Here is a 27,873-nt window from a genome sequence, read left to right on the forward strand (position 1 = left end):
CAGGAGCTGGAAAAGGGAGCTGAGTGGGCTAGAGTGGTGCAGGCAAGTCCTAGGATACAATCACTTACCTGTGGCAATGGCTAACAGCACAAAACTATGGTCGTCAACATCAACTAGATCTTCGAAATCAGCTATCAATTCTCATACCTACTTGCGTGAATTTCCTTAAACGAGCATTCTACAACTTAGCACTCTTTCTGACACAGCTACTAATTGTTGCTTTACTCCTTCTCTAAATGACCAAATGTCTCCTGCTTCACAGGGAAAAATAAACTTTATCAACAATGATCTTCAGGGGTTGGAGAAAAAGCTCAATGGCTGAGTGCATATTTTGCATAAAGGAGATTGGGGCTCAATCCCTGAAACCACACAGTTCCCTTAGTAGTGCTAAGAGTGACCTTCAGCACAGAATAGTTAGTAGCCTCTGAACACCACTGGGTGCAACCTAAACATTGAAAGATGAAAGAAATCAACTGTGAGCTTCAATTTCCTGCCCTCGTCCTATAAATTTATATTTATCTAGATCAACCCTTATTATACTCCTCTAATGTCAAGATTGCCCCAGACTCTAAACCCCTCAACTCATATTCTTCGAGAGAAAAGAGCTTCTTCCATTTTTATTGGCTCCATGACAACCCGTGGGTCATAAAAATACTCAATATTTTCCATTTCTCCCAAACCACCCTCTGTGGTCCACCACCACCTGTGTCTCTGTGTTCTTCTCCACCTCTTCTCCAAGTGTTTTTCTTCTTCTCTGGTGGCTGTCTCATCTATGGTCACTTCCCCCCCCCCCTCATTTTCATATCTGGCTTTGCCTACTCTAGCTAAAATTATTACTCTGCTCTCCCATTATTTCACTGAACTGTTTCTGTAAAAACTGTTTCTAAAATTTCTAAAATCCCTTCTTGAAACTCTGTTCATTTTGGTTCTTAGACAATCCCTAAGTTCTCGTGATACTTCTCAAATCATTTCCCTCCCCATCTCTTCCAACTCCTTCTGACCACCTTTTAAATACCAGGGCCTTATTCCGGTTCCAGGGTTTCAGGTTTCAGACAGAAAGAAGATAGAAACCTCTTTTCTTTATCACTGGACATTTCTTCCATGCCTGAGCCCACCTCAACAATAATCTCAACAATCACCTTTGGTTCTATTTACTTTTGTTTTGAGGCAACACTTGGCAGCACTTAGGGCTTACTCCTGGCTCCGTGCTCAGGGATCACTCCTGGTGGTGCTTGGGCAACCATATGGGGAGTTGGAGATTGAACCTGGGTCATCGTTGTGCAAGGCAAGTGCTCTACCCACTGTACTACCTCTCTGGCCCCTCAACAATCTTTTGACACTGCCATATACTTACCTCTGGCTTAAATCTTTAATTTCTGGCTTGGATACTCTTCCTTATATTCAGTTCTTTTGGTAGTACAGATTCAGAAATCTGAGTCTTCCTTCACATTCTCCTCACAGTCAGTGACAACATAACGCTCCTCCCCTTCACTTAATTATTCCTTTGCTCTATTTCTCTTCTTTCTTACCACTGCAGTGATAATTCATGCCCTCATTGTCCTTGTCTATATTTCTGTAACAACTGAGCTTCCTACCTCCAATTTTAATATTTAGGAATCTATTTTCTCCACAGTACATAGAAGGCTCTAAAATACAAATCTGATCAGACTTCTCCCAAGGCTACCTCCAACAAACAAGATCAACAAATTGTTTATACAGTCAATTTTTCACTGGCACACAGGACCTCCATGACTCAAACTCTGCCATCCTCTCTTGTTACAGCAATCAGCATTTCCTATGACCAACTTTATACTCCCCAAACAACTAAGTGCTTACAATTTCTCACGTATACCATGCTGCTTTCTGCCAGGACTTCTGATGACACTTAAACACTGCCCGAAATATCCCATCATTTCTCTCTCCACTCCCTACCCCGCATCTTGGCTAACCCTTACTCCCTTCCCTGCTGAAGACTCAGTTCCCCTGTGTGTCATTTAGAAAGTCTTTTTTGATAGAGCAGGAAGGACCAGATGTCTCAAATCACTATTCAAGAGCATACTGCCGCCATTATGTTGCTACAGTGCCTCAAGATGTGTCTGCTTCCTTGTCTGGCAACAAAATGTGGTGCTGAACATGACAGCCGCTTATTTTGCCATAAATTTCCAGCATGGACAGGGCATGTCTCAGCTTCACACAGATTCAGCTGGGGCAGCTCTCCCAGAGCTGGAGACCCACTTCCAACATGGTTGACTCTCTCCACTGGACAGCTCAGGCTTTTTGGTAGCCGGGGGGCTGGATCCCAAAGTGAATGTCCAAGAAACAGGAAGTAGAAGCTACTTGTTTCTTAAAGCCAAAATCAGCACATTTTCTGAACAAAAAGTGACCAGACATCTAGAGTTCACTGTCAGACAGTCTCAGAACACAGACTGAAGGCAAGAGGGTGCCATCCTACTTTCTTATGGCAGGAGTGTCAACAATGTGGAGATTCTTGACTTAAAACCACCACACATAGAACTTGGGGATCTGGCATGTGTATTCACTCCTGGATTGTCTTCTAACAACCTTAGTTCCAGTCACATGTAGACAATTCAGTCACATCAATCAGCAACAGGTTTAAGGCTCAAATGAGGTTTAAAATATTCGGTTTGGGGGCTGGAGCGACAGCACAGCAGGTAGGGCGTTTGCCTTGCATGAGGCTGACAAGGGTTCAATTCCCAGCATCCCATATGGCCCCCAAGCACCCCAGGAGTAACTGTTGAGTACAGAAACAGGAGTACACCGCCGGATGTGACTCAAAGCGCAAAAAAAAAAAAAGTCCAAATAAAATATTAGATTTGAAGTCCTTCATATTTCCAAGACAAAACCAAAAAATAAAACAACAACAAAAAACAAAGTAAGAAAAATACTGTAAAGAATCTATGCTGGTTATATAAATACATAAAAAATAGTCTTTCAGAATCTGCTATATATGGGATGTACATGCTAGTACTTTTCTGTTCTTGTTATTTTAGAAGTCAGACCTCATTAAGCCTCAAAATCTGAATGAGAAGCATAATAAATTTTCTTTCTGGTCACACTCAGAGATGCTCAAGGGTTACTTCTGGCTCTGCACTAAAGAATCACTCCTGGGCAATGATTGGAACTAACCACAAGTGTGTGAGGGTAGGTAAAATAGCGAACAGACCAGTATGACAACAATAGCTGGGGATGATCATGCTAGACAAGATGTGAGGGTTAAAAGTAGGTAAGGTATATTCTTGGTAACCTTTCAGTATCAATATTGCAAACCACAATGCCCAAAAGGAGAAGGGGAGGGGGGAAAGGGGGGAGAATAGGAAAGAAAGAGAGAGAGAGGGAGGGGGAAGAGAGAGAGAGAATGGGGGGGGGGGGGAGAGAGAGAGAGAGAGAGAGAGAGAGAGAGAGAGAGAGAGAGAGAGAGAAGTGACTGCCATGAAGCAGGCAGGGGGTGGGGGGTGATGGGAGGGAACCTGGGGACACCAGTACTGGGAAATGTACACTGGTGGAGGGATGGGCACTGCAATACTGTATAACTGAAATTCAATCATAAACGGCTTTGTAAGGGTCTATCTCACTGTGATTCAATAAAAAAAAAAAAAGAATCACTCGTGGCAGTTCCCCGGGACCATATGGGATGCTGGGAATCAACCCTGGTTAGCTGTGTCCAAAGCAAAAGCCATACTCACTGACTTATTACTCCAGTCCCACTTTTAAAGGGTGGCACTATTTACTCTTGCAAATTGGATACCATTTATATCTAACTTTGTAAGTCAAATATCTGAGGTATATGTCATAGTAAAATGTTTTGTGGCATACCAATAACTCAAATACAAAAATGGAAGAATGCTTAAGACTTAGTTATTACATATAGTCAAATACAAAACTCAAATGTGAACAATGGAGGTATTTAAATTTAAACTATTAAATGCATTAAATGCATTAAAGTAAAAGGAAGTGATCATTGATGTAAAGAGAGGGGTTTGGCAGGGTGACACTATTTCACTGAAACTCTTCAGTGCCAGCCTCGAGAACGTCATGCAATGACTGGAATGGGAAGGAATGGGAGTGAAGATAGACGGTCAGCATCTATACCACCGCCGCTTCACTGATGACATCGTTCTAATACAACAAACATTAGCCAAGCAACACAAATGCTGGCAGAATTCCACGGTGAGTGTGAAAAGGTCTGACTGCAGCTGAATCTCATGAAAACAGTGTTTATGAGAAACGGTCTTATGTTCCTTATGTTCCATTCACTCTCAATGGAATGAACATCTCTGAATGCAACAGTTGTGTACCTAGTTCAAGAAGTCAACATGATGAATGACCTGGCACCTGAGTTGCGCAGGAGGAAGAGAGCAGCTTGGAATGCCTTCAAGAGCATTGAAGAAATAGCTAAGAGGATGAAGAACCTCCAGCTCCCAGCACATCTCATTGATTCCACCGTTCTTCCTGCGTTAACATATGCCCAGAGACCTGGGCCTTACGAAAACAGGATGAGAACGCTATTCAGGTCTCCCAAAGAGGAATCGAAAGAGCTATGCTTGGAGTATCATGCTTCACTCAAGTGAGATAAGGAATCCAGAGTTCCAACCTCTGTTGACGATTGACAATCAGGGGGAATGTCTCGTTTGCCAAGGCATGAAAATCAGATGGGCTACACACATAATGCAATTTGGAGATGAACGCTGGACTAGAGCTGTTACCGACTGGATTCCACTGGAAGTCAAAAGATCGCGTGGCCGTCCACCTACGAGTTGGTCATACTTGTTGGTCAGACTTCTTCATCAAGACCCTGAATGATCGGTTTGAGGTTCTTCGTGTTCCTGGAGCAAGCAGATGCCACTGGGCTACACTAGCACGTGACAGGGACAAATGGAGACGTTACTGGTTGCCCGCTCGAGCAAATCAATGAGTAATGGGATGTCAAGTGATCAAGTGGAAGTAAAAGGAAATATAAAAATTTGATATTACTAAGGATCAAATCACAAACCTAACCCTGAAAAGCTTGACTAAAATTCTGACTGAAAAAAAAATTCATTTTTTTGGGGGGAATCAGAAATACCTCACTATAATGATAGAAATACAAGCTTAAGGAAACCGGAAAATACCTAATCTTCTCTAGGCTTTCTGAAGAGTTTCAAAAACACTGAATAATCTTACAGAATTTACAAAGACTGACTACAAAGAGAAAAAGAAAATATTGCTAACCCATACAAGAAAGTAAAACCAATTTTCCCCAAAGGGATTTCTTGAAGTGAAAATCACATTTTCTGAATATAATTATCTTGTAAATCAGACTGCCTATATGACTTCATCTTAAATTAATCTTCTTGGAAGAAGATTCAACACTAATCTCTCAATTCCACATTAAAGGTATAGAGGATAATGGTATAGAAGGCAAACCAAAGCACACTTAGAATACTGTCTGCTCTTCATACTCAAATTTACACAGCGTCTTCTTCTTCCCACCCAGTAAAATCGCTGAGAAACCATATAATCCCCTGAAACGATCAGAGATAGAGGAAAGCAAATAAAGCAAATCTCCATGAAATCAATCTGAGACAAACTAGGAACCCCCAAACACCCATCACCAAGACTGGATCTTTTTTATTTAAGGCAAAAGAAAAGCTTGCCCCTGGGGTTAATGGTCACCATTTAGTACTTTGTTCAGCATCAATTATAAACAAGGCCTTGGTCTGGGCACTAAGAGGTCCAGCATCTAGCTACTCCTACTAATCCAAATGCTCTCCTGGAGCTGAACATTCTCCAAGACAAGGGAACATGGAGCTCACATAAGCTACCAACATGTTTCTCCATTTTTAGCTATGACTGAGTTTTGTTTATCGACAAAACAGTCCCCTGGGCACCAGGGGAAGGGCAGTCACTTCTTTGCAATATGAAATGGCACTCCAGAAAATAGGCTGTGGTCCACTGAGCAGGCTCACCACTCAGCAGGCAAGGTACTAAGGACTTCACATCTAATAGTTACCTCTAATGTTCCCTTTACTCTTCACAACAATTTGAAGGAGCCGGGATTACTTGTTAAGTCATATTTTATAGGTAGTCAAAGCTAAGTTTTAGGAGGCAGCAACTCACCCAACAGCAGTTGGTAGGTAAGAATAAGTACTTTGGCCCTACTCTTCTGCAATGTTAGTTTTGTACTTTTTGGTCTGCCTATTCAACTTGCTTAAACTGCTTAAACTGCTTAATTTTTTGGTCTGCCTATTCACCCTAGCTAAATCCTTCCAAATCTCATACATTAGCACCTTTTTTTTTTTCTGTTACACACCCAGTGGTTCTCAGGGCTTAGTTCTGGCTCTGCACCCAGGAACCATTTTTTGGCATTGATTAGAGGACCATCCAGGGTGCTGGGGATTGAACCCGGGTTGGCTGTGTGCACTAGCTCTCTGGTCCCCACAACCTTAGCTTCCCTTTTCTTGCTTCTTAAAAGTAGCTTTCCCAGAATTCATTCCTTTTTGCTGACTACTTCTTCCCCAGGGTAATCTTATCTGTTTGCTAAGTTTCACCCATCTCCCGATAAGGATATTTTTAGATGACTGCTTTCTCCAGAACTCCAGAACTTATTTCTAATGGTGTGTTTCCAAACAGATAGTATGTCAATCTTATAGACTCAATATGTAAAAATATCAAGACTTATGGCCCCAACCTTAAGCATGCTTTGCCTGGGGTCTGTATCTTGTGGTAAAGGAATAATGCCATGTGCTGCTGGAATAAAAGACTTCAGACTACAAGCTTAAATTCAAATCTCAGCTCTGACACTTAGTCCCTATCTGTCCTTGGAGGACTCATCTACCGCTGTTAAAAAACGCAGCTGCTTTATCTACAATGTGGGCTTAATAAGGATAACTTTCATATAGGGGTAAAGAGTTAAGGAGCTAATCTGTGAACACAACTATCACAGTGTCTGATACGTAACAGACCCTAAAAAAAATGGTTGTTAATTTTAGTTAATGAGGTTCCCTTCTGCCCAGCAACTTAAGTTGAAGATTTGGAAGTGATCTCTGTGTCCTATCTTTTACTTAAGCTCTGAAACTATAGGTGCCAAATGCTACTGGTTCTATGAAATAACTTCTCCCCCACTGTGAAGCCTGTTTAATCTTCATGTTTTTATTCTCTTATTTTGCACAAGATTTTAAACATATTTAAGTCTCTCCCACTTAAAATACCCCTGCCTTGCTATTGAGGTCAGTGATAATCATTTTCCATTGCTTCAAGTACCTCAGAAAATTTTAAATTGTACGTCTATATATTTCTTAAGTTCATTTCTCTGCAGAATACATTTGGTTACTACTGAAAACGGTATTGTTTGCCTATTTCTCCTTCCTCCTTTATTACACTTTCCAGTGGACATGGATGGCAGATAAAACAACTACTGACATTTGCCTACTTTATCCTACCATTTACTATCTAACTCTTTTTTTTTCTTTTTTTATTAGTGAAAAACCATGAGGTACAGTTATAGGTTTACAAATTTTGTGCTTGGGTTTCAGTTATACAACGATCAAGTGCCTATCTAACTCTTATAATGAAAATGAATTTTTATGATAAAAAAATTGGAAATACATGTAGCACTCTTTACAATAGCCAGAATCTGGAAAAAAACTGAGTGCCCAAGAACAGATGACTGGTTAAAGAAACTCTGGTACATTTACACAATGGAGTACTATGTAGCTGTTAGAAAAGATGAAGTCATGAAATTTACATATAAGTGGTACTACATGGAAAGTATCATGTTAAGCGAAATGAGTTAGAAAGAACAGGATAGACACAGAAAGATTGCATTCATCTGGGGAATATAAAGTAACAAAATGGGAGACTAACACCCAGGAGTGGTCAAGATTAGCATCAGGAATTTTGCTCCATGACTTGGAGGCCAGCCACATGTGCTAGGGGAAAAGGAAGCTCAGACAGGGAAGGGAACACCAAATAAAGGGTGTTGGGAGGATCCTCCCAGGATGGGAGAAGCATGCCGAAAGTGGACTGTAGACTATAGACCAAACATGATTGTCACCCAGTGCCTCTTTTGCAAACCACAACACCCAATAAGAGAGAACAAAAGGGAATGCCCTGCCACAGAGGCAGGGTGGGATGGGGGGGAATGGGGGGTGGGAGGCATGCTGGGACCCGCGGTGGTAGAGGATGGGCGCTGGTGGAGGGATGGGTACTTGATCATTGTATAACTGAAACCCAAGCATAAAAATTTGTAAGTCTATAACTGTACCTCATGGTGTTTCACTAATAAAAAAAAATTGGAAATACATATAAACAAAAACTTAAATCATATGTGGTCTCACCCTCAAAGGAAATACAGTTACCTATTATTTAGATTATTTGTCATTTGGCACATCACAGGTATGTTTAATAAAAAATTCTAATAAAATGTGATATTTTATTAAAAATGTGATATTTTGTATACTTTTTTATTGTAATACATGTATGATGTGTGTGGGTGATTATTAATGTTATCAGCAACTATTTGCCAGGATTCAGACTGTGTTGAAATATAAAAACTAAAATGGCTGGAAGAGACATGACAAAATCAATGTGAACCAGAACAAAGTGTGACCAGGACAATTTGACATGCCTGAATTCATGAGGATGAAAGCAAAGCAAGTCAAAATGGGATATTTTTAGTTAAGTAATATTCATTTGATATAAGCAAATAATGGTCTTCTTTTGCAGAAACCATATCAATAGCTATACACTACATTTATTTTATAAACAGAAAATATGGGAAGGGAAAAAATCTGCACATTACATGATCATGAAACTATAACTGCTACTTAATTCTTTCCAGAAAAATCTGGGACATGTAGAAGGGCATACAATTTTCAAAAAAATACACTGCAAGCAGTTTTGTATTTCTGCCCCAATAAGCTTGAACAGGAAAGTGAATCTCAATGTTTTTCAAAGTCCAGCAATCTTTCAATAAATTAAAAAACACTTTCCGATTGTCTTCAAAGTTTCAATTAAAAATCCACATATACCAAACCTAAAATTTTAAAACAATGACAGATGGAGGTGCAGATTGCTTAAACACAATGTATGCTCCAGGTATTCTTGTTCAACAGACCTTCTGCCTTTGAATCTAAGTGCTGTGGGGAAGAGTGCTCCATGTTAGTATGGACCAAACTGATCACAGGGGCTTTCTTTGTTTTCACAAACATCAAATCCAGCCAGGTGCCAGGTAGAGAGAGGGAAACTGGGGGCATCGGTGGAAGGAAATATACACTGGAGAAAGGATGGGTGTTGGAACACTGCATGCCTGAAACTGAATCATGAACAACTTTGTAGCTGTATCTCTCAGTGATTCAATTAAAAAAAAAGTCATAAAAATCCAGCCTTGCAAATGTGTGTTGTTGAAATGAGAGCTATTCTAAGTCTACTCATTTGTTTTTACCATAAACAAGGAAATCTCTTACTCCAGAAATCTTCAAAGTAATTTTCTGCAAGTTATTGGCAACTGATGAAAACCTGACTTCTGAAACACTGTCCTCAAAGATCTTCTGGCCAAGACTGGATGGGGATGAGAAAAGGGTCCTTACAAGCTCCCGACACATTTTCAGCTGGGAGCTGGGAAACACCATCCAAACGGCCTCTTCAGACAGATTAAGTTAAATTCCTCTCTGCCAAAATCATCTTCTGGATGTTGTTTTTTGAGAGTGCTAAAGTCAGAAAACAAAGACAGACTTGGGACAGCATGAAGATTCAAAAAAGAGGACCCTGGCCACGCCTGGGTTTGAATTCTGGCCCTGCTGACCTATGAAATATGTAAACTATTATCTGCACCTACTTCAGATAATAGTTTTGAACACTACAGGAGGCAACACATGCAATGTATCAGAACAGTATCTAAGACATTGGGAACACCTGAAAAATGCTCATCAAGTCTTATTTGTAAGGACAGCTGGACTTCATCTGTAAAAACTGAACATCTCATATAATGTGGGGTTGAAACTTCAGTTGTTTGTATTTTGGGGAAGTTTGAGGGTCACACCTCACAGGTGCTCAGAGGCCACTTCTGGCTCTGTGCTCAGAGGACTCTCCTGATGGTGCCCAGGGGATCATGGGATGCTCGCGTTCAAATATGGGTCCCCACAGGCAAAGCCTGTGCTCAGACCACTGAGCAGTCTATCTGGCCAAGCTTGCACTTATTTGTATATAAAATCTTCCAGTACATCTTTCAAGCATATTATTCTTTGTTGAATGTTTGAAGACATCACTTTTACCCTTATTGTCCCAGAAACAATGCAATGGTATCCTTCAGCTTGGAATTAAATTTTACACTGAATCTTCTATCACTCTTGGATGCATTATTTATTTACAGGAATAGAGGTATTACTTTGTTGTTGCTGGGGAGGATGGGGTAACACACATTTGGCTGTGATGTGCCAAAAACATTTGGTTGGGATTTTGGGGGTCCCAAATGGCCATGCCACAGAGATCACAGAACAAATGACATGGTGCCAAGATCAAACTTGCTGCCTCACACCTGAGAGATAAGCACTACCACTGGGTCCCTGAGATATAGTGGGGGTGAGGGTTGCTGAGGGGAGCAGAGCCCACAAGGAGCTGTGTTTAGGGTTTACTCTTGGTTCTGTGCTTAGGGATTGCTTCTAGTGTGCTCAGGAGCATAGCATCAGGTACCAAAATCAGGTCAGCTGCATACAAAGCAAATAGCTTTTGGGGTGAAGGGACCACAGCCAGTTACAATAATTCTGGGCTTATTCCTGGCTGAGTGCTCAGGGATCACTCCTGGTGGTGCTTAGGAACCTATGCAGTGTGAGGATTGGAACCAGCACTGGGCTTACATAAGGCAAGTACTTTTATTCCTGTCATATCGCTCTGGCCTCCTGATATACACTTGAATGTAAAGCAAAAATTTTAGATTGTAAAATATTAGGCAGTTGCTCAAGAGATTTCTACTGAATAAAGCAACCTTTTCTCACTGGTTTGAACATTATATATCAACACTGTCCATGCACTTGTTACAATTCTATGCACTCATTACAATGTTCCCTCAATAAAACTTATGCTTCATATAAAGAGAAAGAGGCTCGGTTATTTGGTTCACTGTGGGATCACCAAAGAAACCATTTGGCTCATTTATGTTCATGTGAAACTGTCAATAACAGTATTATAAATCACAGAAGCTCAATCAAGCAATAAGAAAAAAAGAAATTGCTTGCTCATAGGATAAATGGCAGAAAAGGACTTGCCACCCTGAGTGAACACTTAGCATTACTTAGTCTTCAGTCAAGCTGGAGAGCTGTGTCAAGCTCCTGAGCTTTTTGGTCTGAACCAAAAAGCGAAACAAACAAACAAACAAACAAACAAAAACAAAACTAAAACCAGAATTCAGTTTTAGCTATCTGAAATTTATAAAGAAAATGGATGAATTTTTGTACCTTTCCATGTTTTGAGATTAGTACAGAAAATATTATTTTCTTAACATCTGACAGAAATTTACAGATATATGTCCAAATCTGTACTTTCTAGTGAGATAGAATCATCATCGCTTACCACAATATAAAATAAAACTTCCTCACAATTAATTCTATTCACCTAAAGATGTTCTGCATCATTACTATCTTTCCCTTATCCCCTCCCTGTTGTTGCTGGTGCAAGAATGGAGGGTTGCACACTCACTATGGCTCACACTCCTTAAGTACGATGCTCAGGCCACAGCACATTCTGGCTGCAGTGCTGGGGGCAGGGGCACACTCTTGGTTGTGGGACTCACACATACTTTGGTTCTGGTGTGCACCACAGACCTGGCTGTAGTGCAACCCAAAAGAAAAAAAAAACAACAACAAAACACACACCCAAAAAACCAAACCTCTTTGCAGCACTGGGGATCACTGAGAACAGAGCTGCCAGGATGGAGTCTGGAGTGAGTGGGTAGCATAAGGGGGTGCATTTGTGGCCTCATGCTGGCAAAGAGGGCAGTGTAACCAGATCTTACAATTTCTTATCCTTATGTGGTTCTTGATTCCCACTAATACTTGGTTGGCTCTAGTAGGTCTCAGGATGCTTAGTCTCAAGGCGGCTGTGAAATTTGGTCAAATCTCCTGTCTTCAAATGCTTACGTGGAGGTCCAAGGGCATTTTGCATATAGTGCTGCCAGGTAACTAAACACAAATCTAAACACAAATATATACTTTCCTGAGGATAACATCTTCCTCACTCCACCCTACTCCACCCCCATATTATCTGGATACTACTAGTCTGCTCACTTTTGAAATACTTTGCCTTAATGAGGACATGATTGAAAGAGTAAAATTTTCATCAATTTCAAATGTTTCATTTTTTTAATGGGATACAGTGAGCTCTTTGACACTTCACACTTCCAGCTTCCGCACCAGGTTCCTTTACATTCTCCATGATTTTGAAGTGGATGCTCACTAGATGATGATGCCAGAGATGGGATAGTCCTCAGCTATCCAGTCCTCAGCTCGTCTGTCCTCTCATTTAGTATCTTCTCATTCTCTCCTGGGAAAGTGCTTCTACTTCCTGTCTCTAGTGCATCTTAGTTCTCAATTCCCTCCACAAGTACTGCGCATATGAAACTCAACAGGCACAGTGATCCTCAACTATAGTGGCATCTGAAATTTCAGGAAGGGGTCTTCTGGCTTCAAGGAGTACTTCCCTGCCCAGAGACCCTTCAGTGGAAGACACGTGTCTATCCCCTCTCTGGCATCATCATCTAGTGAGCATCCACTTCGAAAGCCTGGATGTCATCACCCCATGACCTGAGGATACAGATGCTGTCTCTCCAGTTCCCCACCAGGTCTGATACACAGCAGCATGACAAAAATTCACCTTAGGATAAAGACATCCTTTAAGGATAAAGAGTTCCTAATGCTTGTGGTTTCTAATTTAAAATCTCCTCAATTCATTCTCCCTCAGTTAAAAAGGACTTCCAGTCCTGTAATCTTGTTTCCCCCAAACCATTCTCCATGAGACAGTCAGATTTCTCGATTCAGAGCAATTCTTTCTCATCCTGCAACTAAAGATCCTTTTATTTTATTTTGATTTTTTTATGTAGGAGTACTGCTACTTATTTAGCCACTGACAAGTTGACTGAATTGGGCATGAACTCCACCTTACTTTTTTTTCCATAATTTTATTTATTTTTCTTCTTATATTTATTTATTGAATCACTGTGGGAAAAGTTACTAAGCTTTCAGGTTTAAGTCTTGATCATACAATGATCAAACACCTCTCTCTTCACCGGTAATCATTTTCCACCACCAAGAACCCCAATATACCCCTGTTCCCACCCCTCCCAATGCCTGTGAGGCAGATGATTTCCACTAAAGATCCTTTTAAATAACACAGAATGCAAATAATACCCGGAGACATGGACAGAAGGGTCAAGAGGACTCGTGTAGGAAGCTTGCTACAAAGTGGAAGGGAAGGGAGGCGGGTGCGAAGAGGAGGACAGTTAGGACAGAGAAGGGACCACTATGACAATGATAGTTAGAAAAGATCACTCTGGACAAAAACTGAGAAATGAGGTAAAATGATATACAATTTTCTGTAACAGTATTGCAAACTACAGTGCCTAAAAGGAAAATAAGAAAAAAAGCAAAAGAGAAGGGGGAAAAGTGTCTGTCATAGAGGCAGGCTGTGACGATGGAGTGGGGGTGAGCGCAAGGAAAACTGGGGACACTGTTGGCCGAAAAGGCACATTGGTGAAGGGATGGGTGTTAGAACACTGTATGATTGGGACTCAACCATGAACAACTTTGTAATTGTGTATCTCATGGTGATTCAATCAAAAAAAATTTTTTTAAAAAAAGATCCTTTTACAAATTTGTCAACATAACAAACACATCTATTATTCTTTAATTTTATTTATAGCATCCATTCTACACGATAAAACAACAACACAGCTATGACAGAAAGGATTGCATAACATCCACACTACCAAATGAATGTTCATCTTACATCCTCTTCCAAGTACCCTGAAATTCCCCTTCTATGGCATGGAGTCTATTATTGTCTGCTTCCTCATGGTCTCCTCAGCTCTCTGGCAGGTTTGAATGAGTGGCCACTGACCTTACACTCAATCTTAGTGCCCTGCACAGTTGTTGCACACAGTACTCAATTAGTATCTGATGAGGAAACACATGCTCAAGTATTACCAGTGACCATGGAAATTCATCACAGGAGGGTTTCCAAACCCAGCTGGTAGCCATAAATAGTTGCTAAGAGGATAGGCATACCATAAAATTATAGCCAACGTTTAATATAGTGACATTCTTTCTGTTTGCTTGTTTGCTTTTATTTTGGGGCCACACCTGGAAGTGCTCTGGGGGCCACACTGAGTGGTAGGTATTGCATTTGGGTCTACTGCAGGTAAGTGCCCTACCCACTGAACTATCTCTCCACCCTCTATAGACATTTTTGAGGGTGACTTTCAGACCATCTAAAGAACCAATCATCACCAAAACTGGAGAAGCATTACTCTTGGAGTTTATCTGGTTAGAATTCTAATAAAGTGCATTACAAACCAACAAAATTAAAAATGGAGACATAGACACAATACAGACCCATAGAAACTGATAGGTAAAGGTAAAGGTAAAGGCCCTCCCGTTGTTCATCGATTTGCTTGAGCAGGCCCAGTAACGTCTCCATTGGAGACTTTGTTGTTGTGTGTTTGGCATATCGAATATGTCACGGGGAGCTTGCCAGGCTCTGCCCTCTGCCGTGCGGGCAAGATACTCTCGGTAGCTTGCCGGGCTCTCCGAGAGGGGCGGAGGAATCGAATTCGGGTGGGCCATGTTGGCTGCGTGCAAGGCAAATGCCCTACTGCTGTGCTATCGCTCCAGCCCTATATAGGAACTGATATGATTTCAAATCTCTGTGAAACTTCTGATGGAGAAAGGACAAGAATTGAGTGCTAGAGGACTGCAGGGGGACTAAAGAAGGACAAATGATGCAAAAGAATTCACAGATGCAAAACAGAGAAAAGAAACTTCTATCGGTGCTGCCATTTTAGACAATGGCCTCACATCGCCAGTGTGCAAAAGGCTGTGTTCATTACAAAGAATGCCAGTGTTGGAAGATATCTGCATGACTGGGACTGTTGCAAACTGCAGCTGGCCACCAGGCTGCTGACTTGAGGACGGCCTGTTCCACCGGTCTCGTTGCCATTTCAGGTCTTACAGTGAATCTCTGTTTGGACTCCGACCTTCAAGAGAAGGAAGGAGAAAAAGAAAAAGGCAGACACGACCTGGCTTATAAGAAGGTAAGTGAGCGAGAAGAGTAGGTCAAACGTTCCTTCTTCATTACCACTGTTCGCTACCCCTTTGGGGGGATGGGTGGCACACCCATCGGTGCCCCCAGGCTTACTCCTGACAGAGCTGAGGGGCTACAGGCAGTGCTGGGGATTGAACCTGGGATGGGGATGATTTTTCTCTCACTCTATTCCTTTTGCCCAATTACAGCACAAGTTATGTATTTTCCTACTTGCATTTTAGAAAAATAAGAAAATACGAGTTCAAAACAGTGGGTAGGGCGTTTGCCTTACAAGCGGCCAACATGGCCGACCCAAGTTCGATTCCTCCGCCCCTCTCGGAGAGCCCGGCAAGCTACCGAGAGTATTCGATATGCCAGACACAGTAACAACAAGGTCTCCAATGGAGACGTAACTGGCCCCGCTCGAGCAAATCGACGATCAACGGGAGGGCCTTTATTTATATATGAGTATTGAAAGCAGTTTAGTTTTTAAAATGTCATGAGTATCCTCTCCCATTAAACACTTAACGAAGGAAAGAAATGGAAATTTTTCTTTCCTCTCTGTTAATTTCTCCAAAGCTGCATGAAATACTATGCATCCATTATGCTTTAGAAAAACACTAACTTTTATATTATAACAACTTAGGGAAAAGATTTCAGCAGCAGCGACAGGCTGAATCTGTAGTGTTTTGGGGCTGCTGGCCTAACCTTCACTATCGTGACACCCCACTATGTGGGTACAGCCCTTATATTCCAAAGGACCGTGACAGTGAAGCATTCCTGACGTGGGCATGGAAACTGGACCTGTGATATATCAGCATCATCTTTCACACAGAAGAAATGAGAGGCAAGGGACAATGAAATCTGGCCCAAAGGCAGAAAGACTTCACTGCCCGCTATCTCAGCACCTACATAACTGTGGGGTGGAGGTGGGGCTCCATAATTCTGATAGCTGCTAAGCCAACTGTAGAGCAATGTGATGGGCAATTACCTCACAGCAATTCAAAAGAATAGCCCTGCAGAGACAGACAGGGGTGAAAGCCTCATGACATTACTCCAAGGACTAATAATCTGATGGCATCTTTTTTTTTGCTGGAGAATCCCAATGTACAAATGAATGTATTTGTGATTGTCCAAATAAGGTTTTAAGAAATGAGTATGTAAACAAAATCAGACTTCAGAATTTTCTTTATAAATTTATTTTAATACTTTTGGGGTAGGGGTGAGTGGGGTGGGGTGAGTCCACACCTGGCAGTGCTTGAGGGGGCTTGAGGGGCAACTCTAGGCAGTGCTTGGGGGCAATCGTGTGGAGGGGATCAAACCTGGGGGTCCAGCTTGCGAAGTGTGTGCACCAGCCCTCTGAGGTACCTCTCCAGCCTGTCTTCGTATTTTGGTATTTACTAATCTTAGCTTAAAATTTTGAGGTCCTAACACATTAACATGATACATTAGTTTCTTTTATAAGAGATAGGGTAAAGACTTTCTTCCTTTTCTTCCTTTTTTTAAAAAAGAGGTTTCAGTGAATGGTACTGGGGCAGTGACCAGAGCCACACCTGGTGGTACTAAGGGAACCCTTGGTGCCAGGAATGGAACTAAGAGCCACACACATGCTAGCCATGTGCTGTACTATATGAGTTAATTGCCTTGCTACTCTCTCCCCAATATAATATCGTAAAAGAGAGCGACAATTGAGGATTGCTCTGGAGAGATACCTGATAAATTAATTTATATTGAATTTTAACTTAGGGACCAGTTAACCTATGTGAAAGAGAAGGTGGAAGGGGCTAGGGGATTGCTGAGGAATGGGGGAAATCACTGTTTTCATCCACCCTCCACCAGATCGTGTGTCTACTTGATGCAATCTTCCATTTAAATACATTCCCGGAATTCACCTTACAGCTGGAATGAGTCCTGCTCAGCAGTCTACTCTTGGTAGTCACTTTTGCCAAGAGGAGATGCTAATGAAACTGCTTGTGATTTATTGGAGTCTTGTTTAAGCTCTGTTCTGGTCATAGATCAGCTGAACAGGTTACTGAGAAGCTGTGCTTTTATTTTTCTCCAAAACAGTGTACAGGATTAGAACCCCTCTCATGTTCTGCTGGGACTGTTTTGAGAAGAGAGAGAAAGAGAGATGGGAACAGAAGAAAAAATGAAAGTCTATAACCTCGTTCACTGCCTGCTCTACTTGCATCCTTATCCTTAATCTTGACGAACTCACTGGGGCCGTCGTCTTCCTTAGGTTTCACTGCTGCAAGAGAGATCTGGGTTAGGACGGGCACTGAAGATGAGACCAAGGTTAATGTGGGCACAAAAAATGAGAATTGGGAGTGAGGCAGAGGAGGCAGAGAGTTCAGAACAGAAAATGAGTTGTTGGAGGTACGCATGATACGTCAACTATATACATATTCTTTCATTCCAGGGTGAAACTGGCAAAGCCAAATTATACTCACCGGAAAAAGGGACTACAGTCACTAAGGTAACATCCTCAGAGACTAACTGAAATGTGTCCATGACTAAGATGTTCTTAAATATTCCTTTTGGCAAGAACTGCTCTGGTGAAGTGTAATGTGGAAAAGCAGCATGGAACATGATGACAAGGGCGGGGATCACCTGGGAAAAGCAGAAGTCTGAGCCAACGGAGGCCCACAAGGGACTATTCACCTCAATGGGCCTTGCAGACTCTGATACCTCATCTCAGTGACTTGACCCAGGAATGCTGACACATGCTAATAAAACTCACAAGACACTGATGTCTCAAAAATACAAAACAAAACAAGCACACACAACAAAAAAACAAAAAAGGAAACTTTATTATCTGCAGTGAACAACAAAATGTCTGAAAAAGTCTCAATGGGAATTCTCTTTCTGAGAAGGCAAATTACAGGAAGGAAGCTCGATGAGCATGGAAGCAGAGCAAGTGGAGGGAAGGACCTGCATTCCACCTCCAATGGCAGGAGGCTCTGAGCTAGGCATAGAGCTAGTACCTGTCAGGTAACGTGCGTGCCTGAGTCATCCTGGCAGGTGCTACTGGTCAGAATATGCTTTGTTAAGGGCCATAACAATGACATCAACAACCTTTCTTTTCTGCTCTGGTCTCCACAGCAATATTGCTCTTTTGATGGAGACCTTTATATATATACATATATGTATACCACACACACATATATATGTATGTGTATATATACATGTGTGTCTTATATACACACACATATATAAAATATATTATTATTTGTATGTATGTTTGTATATTTTCAGGATGACAACATCCTCGATTAGGTAATATTCGAATCAACTGCCCAAGCAGTCTTTATGACTCAAGGGCAGATGGTCTCTCTTGGCTTTAATCTATTAGGTTCATTTCCTGATTTGATTTGCACAGTGTATTTTCATTTTTCTGCTTTCTGGGATCAAGAGGGGCACCATAAGGTGGGCTCCACCTTTGCCTACAGGTTCCACAAAGTGCTGGTCAAATTCAAATCAACCCGCATTCATTGTGCCAAGTTCATGCCCACTGCTGCTCCAGGTACATAATAATATTCAAAACCCAAGAGCCTGAAAGGAAATGCTCTTTAGCATTTCTGCTGACTGCAGAGGTACATTTCTTCATTTGTGCTGCACAAGAATTTGCAAAGCCTCTACTATACCAGGATTTCCCCAGTACAAGAGCTATAAAGAGAAATGTGACACAGTTTTGATGTCTTTAAAAGCTTATCGTCTACCAAAGAAGCAAGATGTGTTTCTTTAAAATAGAAAGAAAATGAAAAAACAGTGACAAGTACATTTCTTTAAAAAAAGAAAAAAGATAAAGGTCAGTGACAAATGGCAAAAGATGCCAGGAGAAGGGGCTGCTTTTGTAACTATGCAGAGAGAGGCGTTATACCTGTTTTTGAAGACCTGCTTTTTAAAAATACTAAATAATAATTAGCTTCAAAAAGCCATGACAGTGGAATGAAAATATAAGTTCCAAACCTACTTCCCCGTTCCTACTCTATCCCTCAAGGCTGTCCTCAATAGTCTGATAATCTTCCAGATCTTTCCTACATAAACAAAGCATATGCATATATAAATAAACTTCTGCCTCATATACATATTGATATATAGATATGGATAAGAATTTATGTAACTAAAATATCAACATATAACATTGATATATTACATTCCATTTATGTAACTCTTGCACACCGTTTTATTAACACTCACATGTGGGATTATACTACATATATACGGCTTTATAAGTTGTCTAATATTCCTTTGCTGTAAATTAAAACATGTAGATTGGAAAGGAGTCAACGCTTAGTTTGGTAAACATACTTCACAAAGCTATCACTAAGTTTTAAGTAGAAAGCTCTGAATACTCCCAGAAAGTCCTTCATCTACCCTCTAAAATCATTACGCTGGATTTTATATAAATCATTTCCTATCTTTTTTGTATGACTTTATTACTGGAGGCAAGCAAAATTCAAATGTGCCTAGATTGGCAAATATTTCACGACAGAAAGTCTCAGTTCTCAGGGCCTCTCTGAACTCTGGCTTTCTCTTACCTTCTTCGAGCTCTGAGCTGCTCTGAGGATATTTTCTTTTATGTAGAAACAGTTTCAATTATTTGCAGCAAGAGTCATTTAGGCTACTATTCTAATAGCCTAAATGACTGTTTTCTCCAGAAATTACATGTGTCACTTCTCAATTTCTTTCCATGTTATAAAGGACACGTAAAAGGAAACTCTCCCTACTGGCTCCCAGCTCCTTGGAGGGTATGAGAAGCAATCAGCTTTGACCACACAGCACAAAGAGTGAGGCATGCCCTAAGTAAACGAAGGACAAAAGCGGAAAAGAAAATGAAGATACCATTTTTCCTGCCCTTGGGGAGTTCCCAGTTTCATTTTGTGAAGAAAGACAAGCTCTACATGCACAAAACAATTGACAGGAAACAAGTTGAGGCAATAAAGAAATATGTTTAGAGGAAACCACTTGTATTCACCGACACGTAAAGATTTCCAAGATCTACTGTGAGGTGAGAGAGAAAGCAGAACGATGGTAGATGTGTATACCATAGATCTGTATCTATCTCCCACTTGTGTAAATAGGTATGTGCGTGTATGCATGTGGATACATGTCAGTGAGTATTCTTGTTTATGAACAAGTATAGGATGGGAAAGGCACAAGACAATGGTTACTTCTCACACTGGGAATGGGATGGCAGGGCCGCTCTTGTCACTGTCACACATCTTATATAGTTTGAGGAAGTGAATAAAGGTGCTTGCTTAGCCTGCAAACAAGGGACCAGGTTCCACCTCCAGCACTGCCAATTCTATCCTCAGTAATACTGGAGTAACTCCCAAGCCATGGGCCAGGAGTAGCCCCTGAGCACTACTGGGTGTGGCCCAAATACACATATAACCTCCCACCCAAATAGCCTATGTAATACTTTTATATAAAGCAAATGCTACTTTTAGTCAGGAGGAAAACTATCAAAGGAGCAAGCATATCCAATAATTAAAAAAACTATATATAGAAGGAAAATTAAACAGGAAGCCAATTTTTTTTAATATAGGAATACTGCTAGTTATTCAGCCACCGATTAGCTGATTGAATTGGGCAGGAACTCCACCTTACTTTTTTTTCATAATTTTATTAATTTTTTTTCTTTTATATAGGAAGCCAAATTTTTAAGGCGCCGAAGACACAGTTAGGCCCTGTAGGACACGCAAAGCTTAAAGCAGAGAATAAAAGTTGGGGGTGGTGGGGCAGGCAGAGAGGTGGGTAGGAGCTGTGTTCTGAGTACACACAGCCCAGAACTGAAGAATGATGATTGAAGAGAAGCATGGGAAGTTCCCCTGGCTAGCAGTAAGTCAAGTTTCATCTCATGAGAGGATTAAATGGATGGAGCAGGGCCACCAAGAAAGAGTGGACTGTCCTAGAACTTTGTGTTCATAACTGGTTTGCTGGGAAACAGAAGTCATTGTAAGCTACTCTGCAAGGAAGGATTAAGACAAAGTAGCTGCATGGAAGAATCATGTACAATGATATCAAATGTGAAAAATCTTTAGAAATCCATAAAGATCAATGGTCACATCAATAAGGTCTTCCTAATAAGCAAGTTATGCGAAAAAAAAGTTACATTTCAGGGAGATTCTCTGTAGAGAGTCCATGATGGGGAAAGAACGGGGCAGAGCCAGGAAGGTCGTCAACAGCAGGAGACTTGAAAGAGCTTGCCCAATTTTCACAATCTGAAACATGCAGATAACTGTCCTACTTCTTGGGACTGTTGTAAGAATTAAAAACACAAAATGTCATGGCAAAATGCATCAGCTCCTTTCTTCACAACTGCTATTATAGTCTAGATATCTGTTGAGAAAGAGTGGGACTGGTCACATGAGAAAGATAAAGGCCAGAGACTTCCCTAAATGAATAATCAATAAAGATCTAGATTTCCAGGCCAGAGAGAGAACTTGTCTAATGTGTTGTCAACCTTGGCTTGATCCCAGGCACCTCATATAGTCCCCTGAACACTGCCTGGGGTCACTCCTGAGCACAGAGCCGGGAATAGTGAGCACTGTCAAGTGTGGTCCACTCCCTCCACACCACACCCACAGAAAGATCTAGATCACTGACAGAAGATTCTAGTAGAACTGTGATGTTACTGACAGAAACCAAAATAGGTTCCCAACACTTCCTGGAGTTATAATATCTTACCATTTGAGTTTCACCTCACCTATCTCTCTGTTAGTCCTTAACTCTGAAGGGACACACCCTTCATATACTAATAAGAATGGTTTATTTTTAATGTTTTATGGTTTATTTTTAATGTTTTAGTTTTGAGGGGCAACAGACTAGAGAAAGAACAAAGGCTTCCAGTCTTTAAGCTATCTCCCTGGTCCCTGCAATATTTTAAATAAAGGTATATTTTTATTCATTTTATACAGAAAAAGTTTGTGGGGAGTGGGTTTTAAAATTTTGAGAAAAATTTCCATTTAAAAAGGTCCTGAGCACAGAGCATTAGTAGCCCCTGTGTACCACTGGATGTGGCCGCAAGCAAACGAAACTTCAAGATCAGTCAGGGAAGTGACTCAGTGGGAGAGGGTGTGAGCTCCTGAGGACAATCCCCTGCAAAACACACACACACACACACACACACACACATACATGTGCACATGTGCACACACAGCACACATGCAGGACTTAAGGGACTACAGTGCATGCTTTGCATGCTGGAGTGCTGGATCCTAATTCCGACACCACTAAGATTCCCAAGTACCACCAGGAGCAACTGATAACCAAGCAAGGAGAAGGCACTGTGTACTGCTAGGTATTGCTCCAAACAAATGAAAATTTTCAAGAAAATTTAAATCCAAGACATGCAAAATCATTGTTGCAGAAGGCAAAATTTAGAATAGTTATCCTCTTAAAAATTAAAAACAGGTGGGGCTGGAGTGATAGCACAGCAGGTAGGGTGTTTGCCTTGCACAGAGCTGACCTGGGTTCGATTGCCAGCATCTCATATGGTCCCCCGAGCACCGCCAGGAGTAGCCCCTGTGTACCACTGGATGTGTATTCCTGAGTACAGAGCCAGAAATAGCCCCTGTGCATCTCCGGGTGTAACCAAAAAAAAGAAAAAAATGAAATGAAAACAGGGGCTGGAGCTAGAGTACAGTGGGTAAGGCATTTGCTATGCACGCGGCCGACCCGGGTTCAATTCCCGGCATCCCATATGGTCCCTTGAGCACCACCAGGAGTACTTCCTGAGTGCAAAGCCAGGAGTAACCCCTGTGAATTGCCAGGTGTGACCCAAAAAGAAAAAAAAATTAAATTAAAAAACAAAAACAACAACAACAACAACAACAACTCACATTTGACTTTATGGAAGAAAAATAATCAACCAAAAGAAAACAGAATGAAATATCTTGGACATATTTCATACTAAGGCCTCAATCACAAAACTATGACTATCAAGAAAGCATCATTAAAAACTTAGAACCGAAATGGTTCTTTATTATACTTTAAAAATTCATTTAAGTTACAGCAGAGTTATAGCTTTACAGTATTCCAGAGTTTAGCCTGGATGTTCTTTATTGTTTATCTAATGGTCAAAAGTTTGAGTAATGTTACGTGAAAAATTCAAAAATTCAAAAAGCTTAAGAGAGTCCTTCAGGACTCCCTATTTTTCTGGAAGGCCACATCTCTTAGAAGATGACAGAGGCAGGTAATTGTGCAATTAAACTTCCAGAACTAGTTACGACTTTGGAATGTGATCACTGTTGAGCAATACAGTTGGTCACCATCATATGAAAATCTTGGGAAATGAAGTATCTTGTTTACCTGCTAGTTCCTGTCAGAACAACTCACTCACACATCAGTACCTTGGTCTAACCAACCTCTCTTTCTTGGTAGTTGTGAAGATATTTAAAAGGATTCCAAGAATATTTCTACAGAGGTAATAAGGAGAGGGAAATGAGGGAAGAGAAAGAAGAAAGAAGAGGAGAAAAATACACCTTTACTTCACAGCAATATGGGAGGGAGAGACAGAGATGAAACCACATTGACTAGAGCTGTTTGCTGAAGGTATGAATGAATGGACACAGAGAAGCACATCTTCTACTATGCTGACTCTGTACACAGAAATGCTCCACAATAAAAGGCTTTTAAAAAGGCACATACCAAATTTTCAATTCTGAACTCTATACCTAAAAGGGGATGCCACAGTGCTATTAATAGTACTGCAATAAATATGTCATCCTTGGAACACTGAGTTAAGATTTCAAGAGTTCCTGAGACTTATTTGCCCAACAACAATAACAAAAATTATGCCAGACAATGATCCTTCTTAGTGCATAGTGTTTACACAAAGCATTTTCACTTCCATTATCTCAACTTATTTTCACAGCACTGCTGTTAGATCTGGTGGGTAACATTTAACAAGTGAAGAAATAGAAGGTACAGAGATGTTATGTGACTTATTTCATTCCTTCATTCACCCATTTACTCAGTCATTCATTTCACAAACACTTACCAAATACTTAAAGTGTGTCAGGCCAATCTGCCCTTGTTTGTAGAAATTAAGAGCCAGAGGGGCCGGAGTGATAAGACAGTGGATAGGGCACTTGCCTTGCATGTGGCATATGGTCCCTTGAGCCCCACCAGGAGTGATCCCTGAGTGCAGTGCTTAGAGTTAACTCTGAGTACCATCGGGGGTGGCCAAAAAAGCAACCAACCAAACAAAAGAAATTAAGAGACAGAATATGATTCCTTCTTTCAAAGAGGCACATACCTTAGCAGTGGGAAGAGATTCATAAACTGATAATTCCACAATGCTGTCTCTCACGTTACAGCACAGCTTCTTTCCTCCCACCCCCCATGACCTGCAACAAGAAATATAATTTGCACAACAGCTCAGTTTCACAAGTACCTGTTTAATTGAAACCTGTGTTTAGGACACAATACCCTTCCCATGCATGGCACACACTAAGGTCTTTTCCGATCCAGTCTATTCAGCAGCTCTTCTTTCTAAATGAAATGCTGTCAGAACCTTCACTAGAGGGCCGCGACCTACAGTGTGGGAAAGGGCTAGGGTAGGGTCAGAGTTATGTGGCAACACCAAAGGAAACGAAACCTGGGCTCCAGGGAGAGAGAAATGGCTTTAAAGAGGTAGGTCTATGAGCACTTCTTGATATGCAAGTGGTAGGACCAGAACAAGGTCTCAAAGTGAATCACCGTGCTCTTGCAATGATTGTGGTATTCTGTGCTGGCTAACTCTAAAGCAGCAACTGGACTGTGAGCTTGATAGTGATTCTGGGAACCAGTTGCTTTCTGGAAGTGTGTCAGCCATCACTCACTCATACTGACCAAATTTTCACTAGGTGGACAACCATTTCCTGGCTACTGACTCACCCTGCTGCTACCTGTAAAGCCACTATAAACATCCTGAGACTCTAAGGCTTATTCCATGACTAATAGTCCTAAGTATTTCTTCTGTCAACTATTCTTCATAGCAAACGCATCAAAAATCAAGAGTGCATGGGGTCAGAAAGATAGTCCAGTGGGTAGAGTGTTTGCCTTGTATGTGCCCCCCAAACAAAACAGAAGAAAAAAAAAAGAAAGAGCCCATGTGTTCAATATAAAACCAGACATCGTGATTTTTTTTCCATTTTAATAAACCACAAGACTATATTGCGATCTTGTCTGATGCTTTAATCTTCTCCCTCTGGGTCTGAAAACGGTGCTTTTCCTCAGCCAGACTCGCCATGCAGGCGAGGGAAAGCGCTGGGTCCAGAGGTCTGGGGATCTGGCTCAGTGAAGCACTCCCGGTTCATGCTACTGCCCTCTGCTGTCAAAGAGAGATGGGCAAGACCCGGAGAGGGACCTAGTGGACTGCACCTCCCTATTCCTTCCAACAGGAGTAGCTTCAATTTTAGATCCCTATTTTAAGAATCCATTTTGCCCCTTTGCACCTAAGACTCATTTTGCAGACCTGACCTTCTGACTCACTATTTGTGATGAGTTTGATCCATTTAGTCATGACAAAGAAAAGGTGCTTTCTCACATCTGATCAGCTTACCAACAGTAGTGCTATTCCATATGCATTTGATAAATATTTATCAAGAACACTTGGAAACCAGATCTAGGGAAGAAAGTTCATTTCGTTTCAGGAGAACTGAAAAAACTACAGGTGTTTCTCATCCTTACTTCCCTAAAGGGAATCTTCTTTCAAATGTCAATGGTACATACTTTTTGTTGCCCGAAGGATGGAAACATTTAGTTCGTAATTAAAAATCAAACCAAACCAAAAAAAAAAAAACCTATCAGCATTTTTGCAATTCACCATATAATTTAGGACCTTAGTAAACTGAAAATAGTCTGCGTTCAGCTTTATAGGTGTTAAGTCAGTAACGAAGGGTTAACCAGAAGGAACTGAGAATGTTCCTTTGAGAATGTTGAAAACCATAAGTCAGTCACTTGTAAAGATATCTGATCCTGAGATGAATCTCTTTGGAAACACGCTAAGGTTTAACATATTTAAATATTCTATGGAATGTTTAGAAATATTGAGATGATTTCTTTGGAAATCTGAACAGGTCATTAAACTACAATCTTAACTTTTTCTATACATGACATCTCTTAGCCTGAGAGAGCAACAGCAGTGAAAACTGCCAGAAACACTTTGGATTCACTATGTGTTTAATTTTAAATTAATTTTTCATTTTGAGTTTTGAGGCCATAGACAGGCTCTGTGCTCAGGGGTTTCTCCTGACAGTACTGGGTGGGTGGGATGGAGGTGCATTCTGACAATTGAACTGGGATCAGTTCATGCAAGGGAAACACTGTACCCCTGCCTGATTTTGAATTATTTATTCTGCACATTCAGAAACCTTTTACTGTTGCATTTTAAAAAATAAACTTCTCCCCTCCCCACACTTAGTCACAATTCAAGAAACTAGGTTCTAGACTGCACAAAAGATACATTTTAAGAATACAGTTAATTTAGAGCACCAAGAACAACATTTTTAAAAAAGCTTTAAATGGTTAGTTGGCAACCAAATGATAAAACCCTAAACAAGCAACTTAAGATAGCTAAATATAATACGAAAGATTCCTAACTTTTAAATTCAGACTTATTTTTCATATAAAATGCAAATCAGGGATAAGGAGCTCTATTTTGAGGATCAAATTCAACTCCATCAGAACCTGTTATAGGCTCACATAACCTTTTCAAGATTTATTTTAAAATAAATTTCTTTATGATTTGTTATCATTAAATATTTATTTTAAATACCAATATTATTTACTGATATGCCTAGGAGTGTATACAAATTTCTCAAGCAAAAGGGGATCACGAGAAAAAAACTTAAGTATTGTACTAGAACATAAGTTGCATACAATTCTTCCTAAAATCTTGAAAACTCATTTTCAGCATTAGATGAAGTATCTTCAAATGACTGCAGACCTTAAGTGCTGAACTCAGTATGTCTAAAGCCAAACTCTAATTTGCTTCTACCCTTTTCCTGCTGCCAATCTCCCTGAACACTGATTCTTAATTAATCCCAATGATTTAAGAAGTCACCATGCACAAGAAAAGCAGCTGGAAAAGATTAAAATATTACAACTTTTGCACTGGGTACATTCTCCAAAGTACTTAATACTAAAGATAGATGATTTTTAAAAAAATAGAGATTACTAAAGCAATCTAGGTTTCTCACTGCTTTAGTACTTCCAGTGTAAGTGCTAAAATTCTCTCTCAATATCTGACCTCCCTTTTTCCTGTCCACTTCTATTCTACCCAGAGTAGCTCAGATTTGTTATATCTTGCTTAGATTCTTCTATGAAGTCAGAGAGAGAGTACATTGGATAGCCCTTGCCTTGCATGTGGTTGACCTGGGTTTGATCCCTGGCATCCTATAATGTTCCCTGAACACCACCAGGAGTGATTCCTGAGTGCAGAGCCAGGAGTAACCTAAGCATCACTTGGTGTGGCCTAAAAAATGAAAGGAAGGGATAGAAGGGAATGAGGGGAGGAAAGGGAAGTGATGGGGAGGGGAGGTAGGAAGGGAAAGGGGGAGGAGGGAAGGAGGGAGGGAAGGAGGGAGGGAGGGA

The 27,873-nt window shown here is 40.9% G+C and overlaps 1 protein-coding gene across 2 annotated transcripts in view; it reads right to left on the bottom strand.

Moving 5' to 3' along the window:
- The window catches only part of NSMCE2 (NSE2 (MMS21) homolog, SMC5-SMC6 complex SUMO ligase), a 302,562-nt gene that overhangs the window by 100,039 nt on the left and 174,650 nt on the right, over positions 1-27,873 (bottom strand). Inside the window, exon 5 of one of the 2 annotated variants that reach the window (XM_056110551.1) lies at positions 17,453-17,536. The exons of the other annotated variant lie outside the window; for it this stretch is intronic. Coding sequence (XP_055966526.1) covers positions 17,453-17,536 — 84 coding nt within the window. The remainder of the gene's footprint in view (positions 1-17,452; positions 17,537-27,873) is intronic. 2 annotated transcript variants of the gene reach the window in all.

This window comes from Sorex fumeus, unplaced genomic scaffold (genome assembly GCF_029834395.1).
Source record: "Sorex fumeus unplaced genomic scaffold, SorFum_2.1 ptg000002l, whole genome shotgun sequence".
In the NCBI taxonomy this organism is placed as follows: Eukaryota; Metazoa; Chordata; class Mammalia; order Eulipotyphla; family Soricidae; genus Sorex; species Sorex fumeus.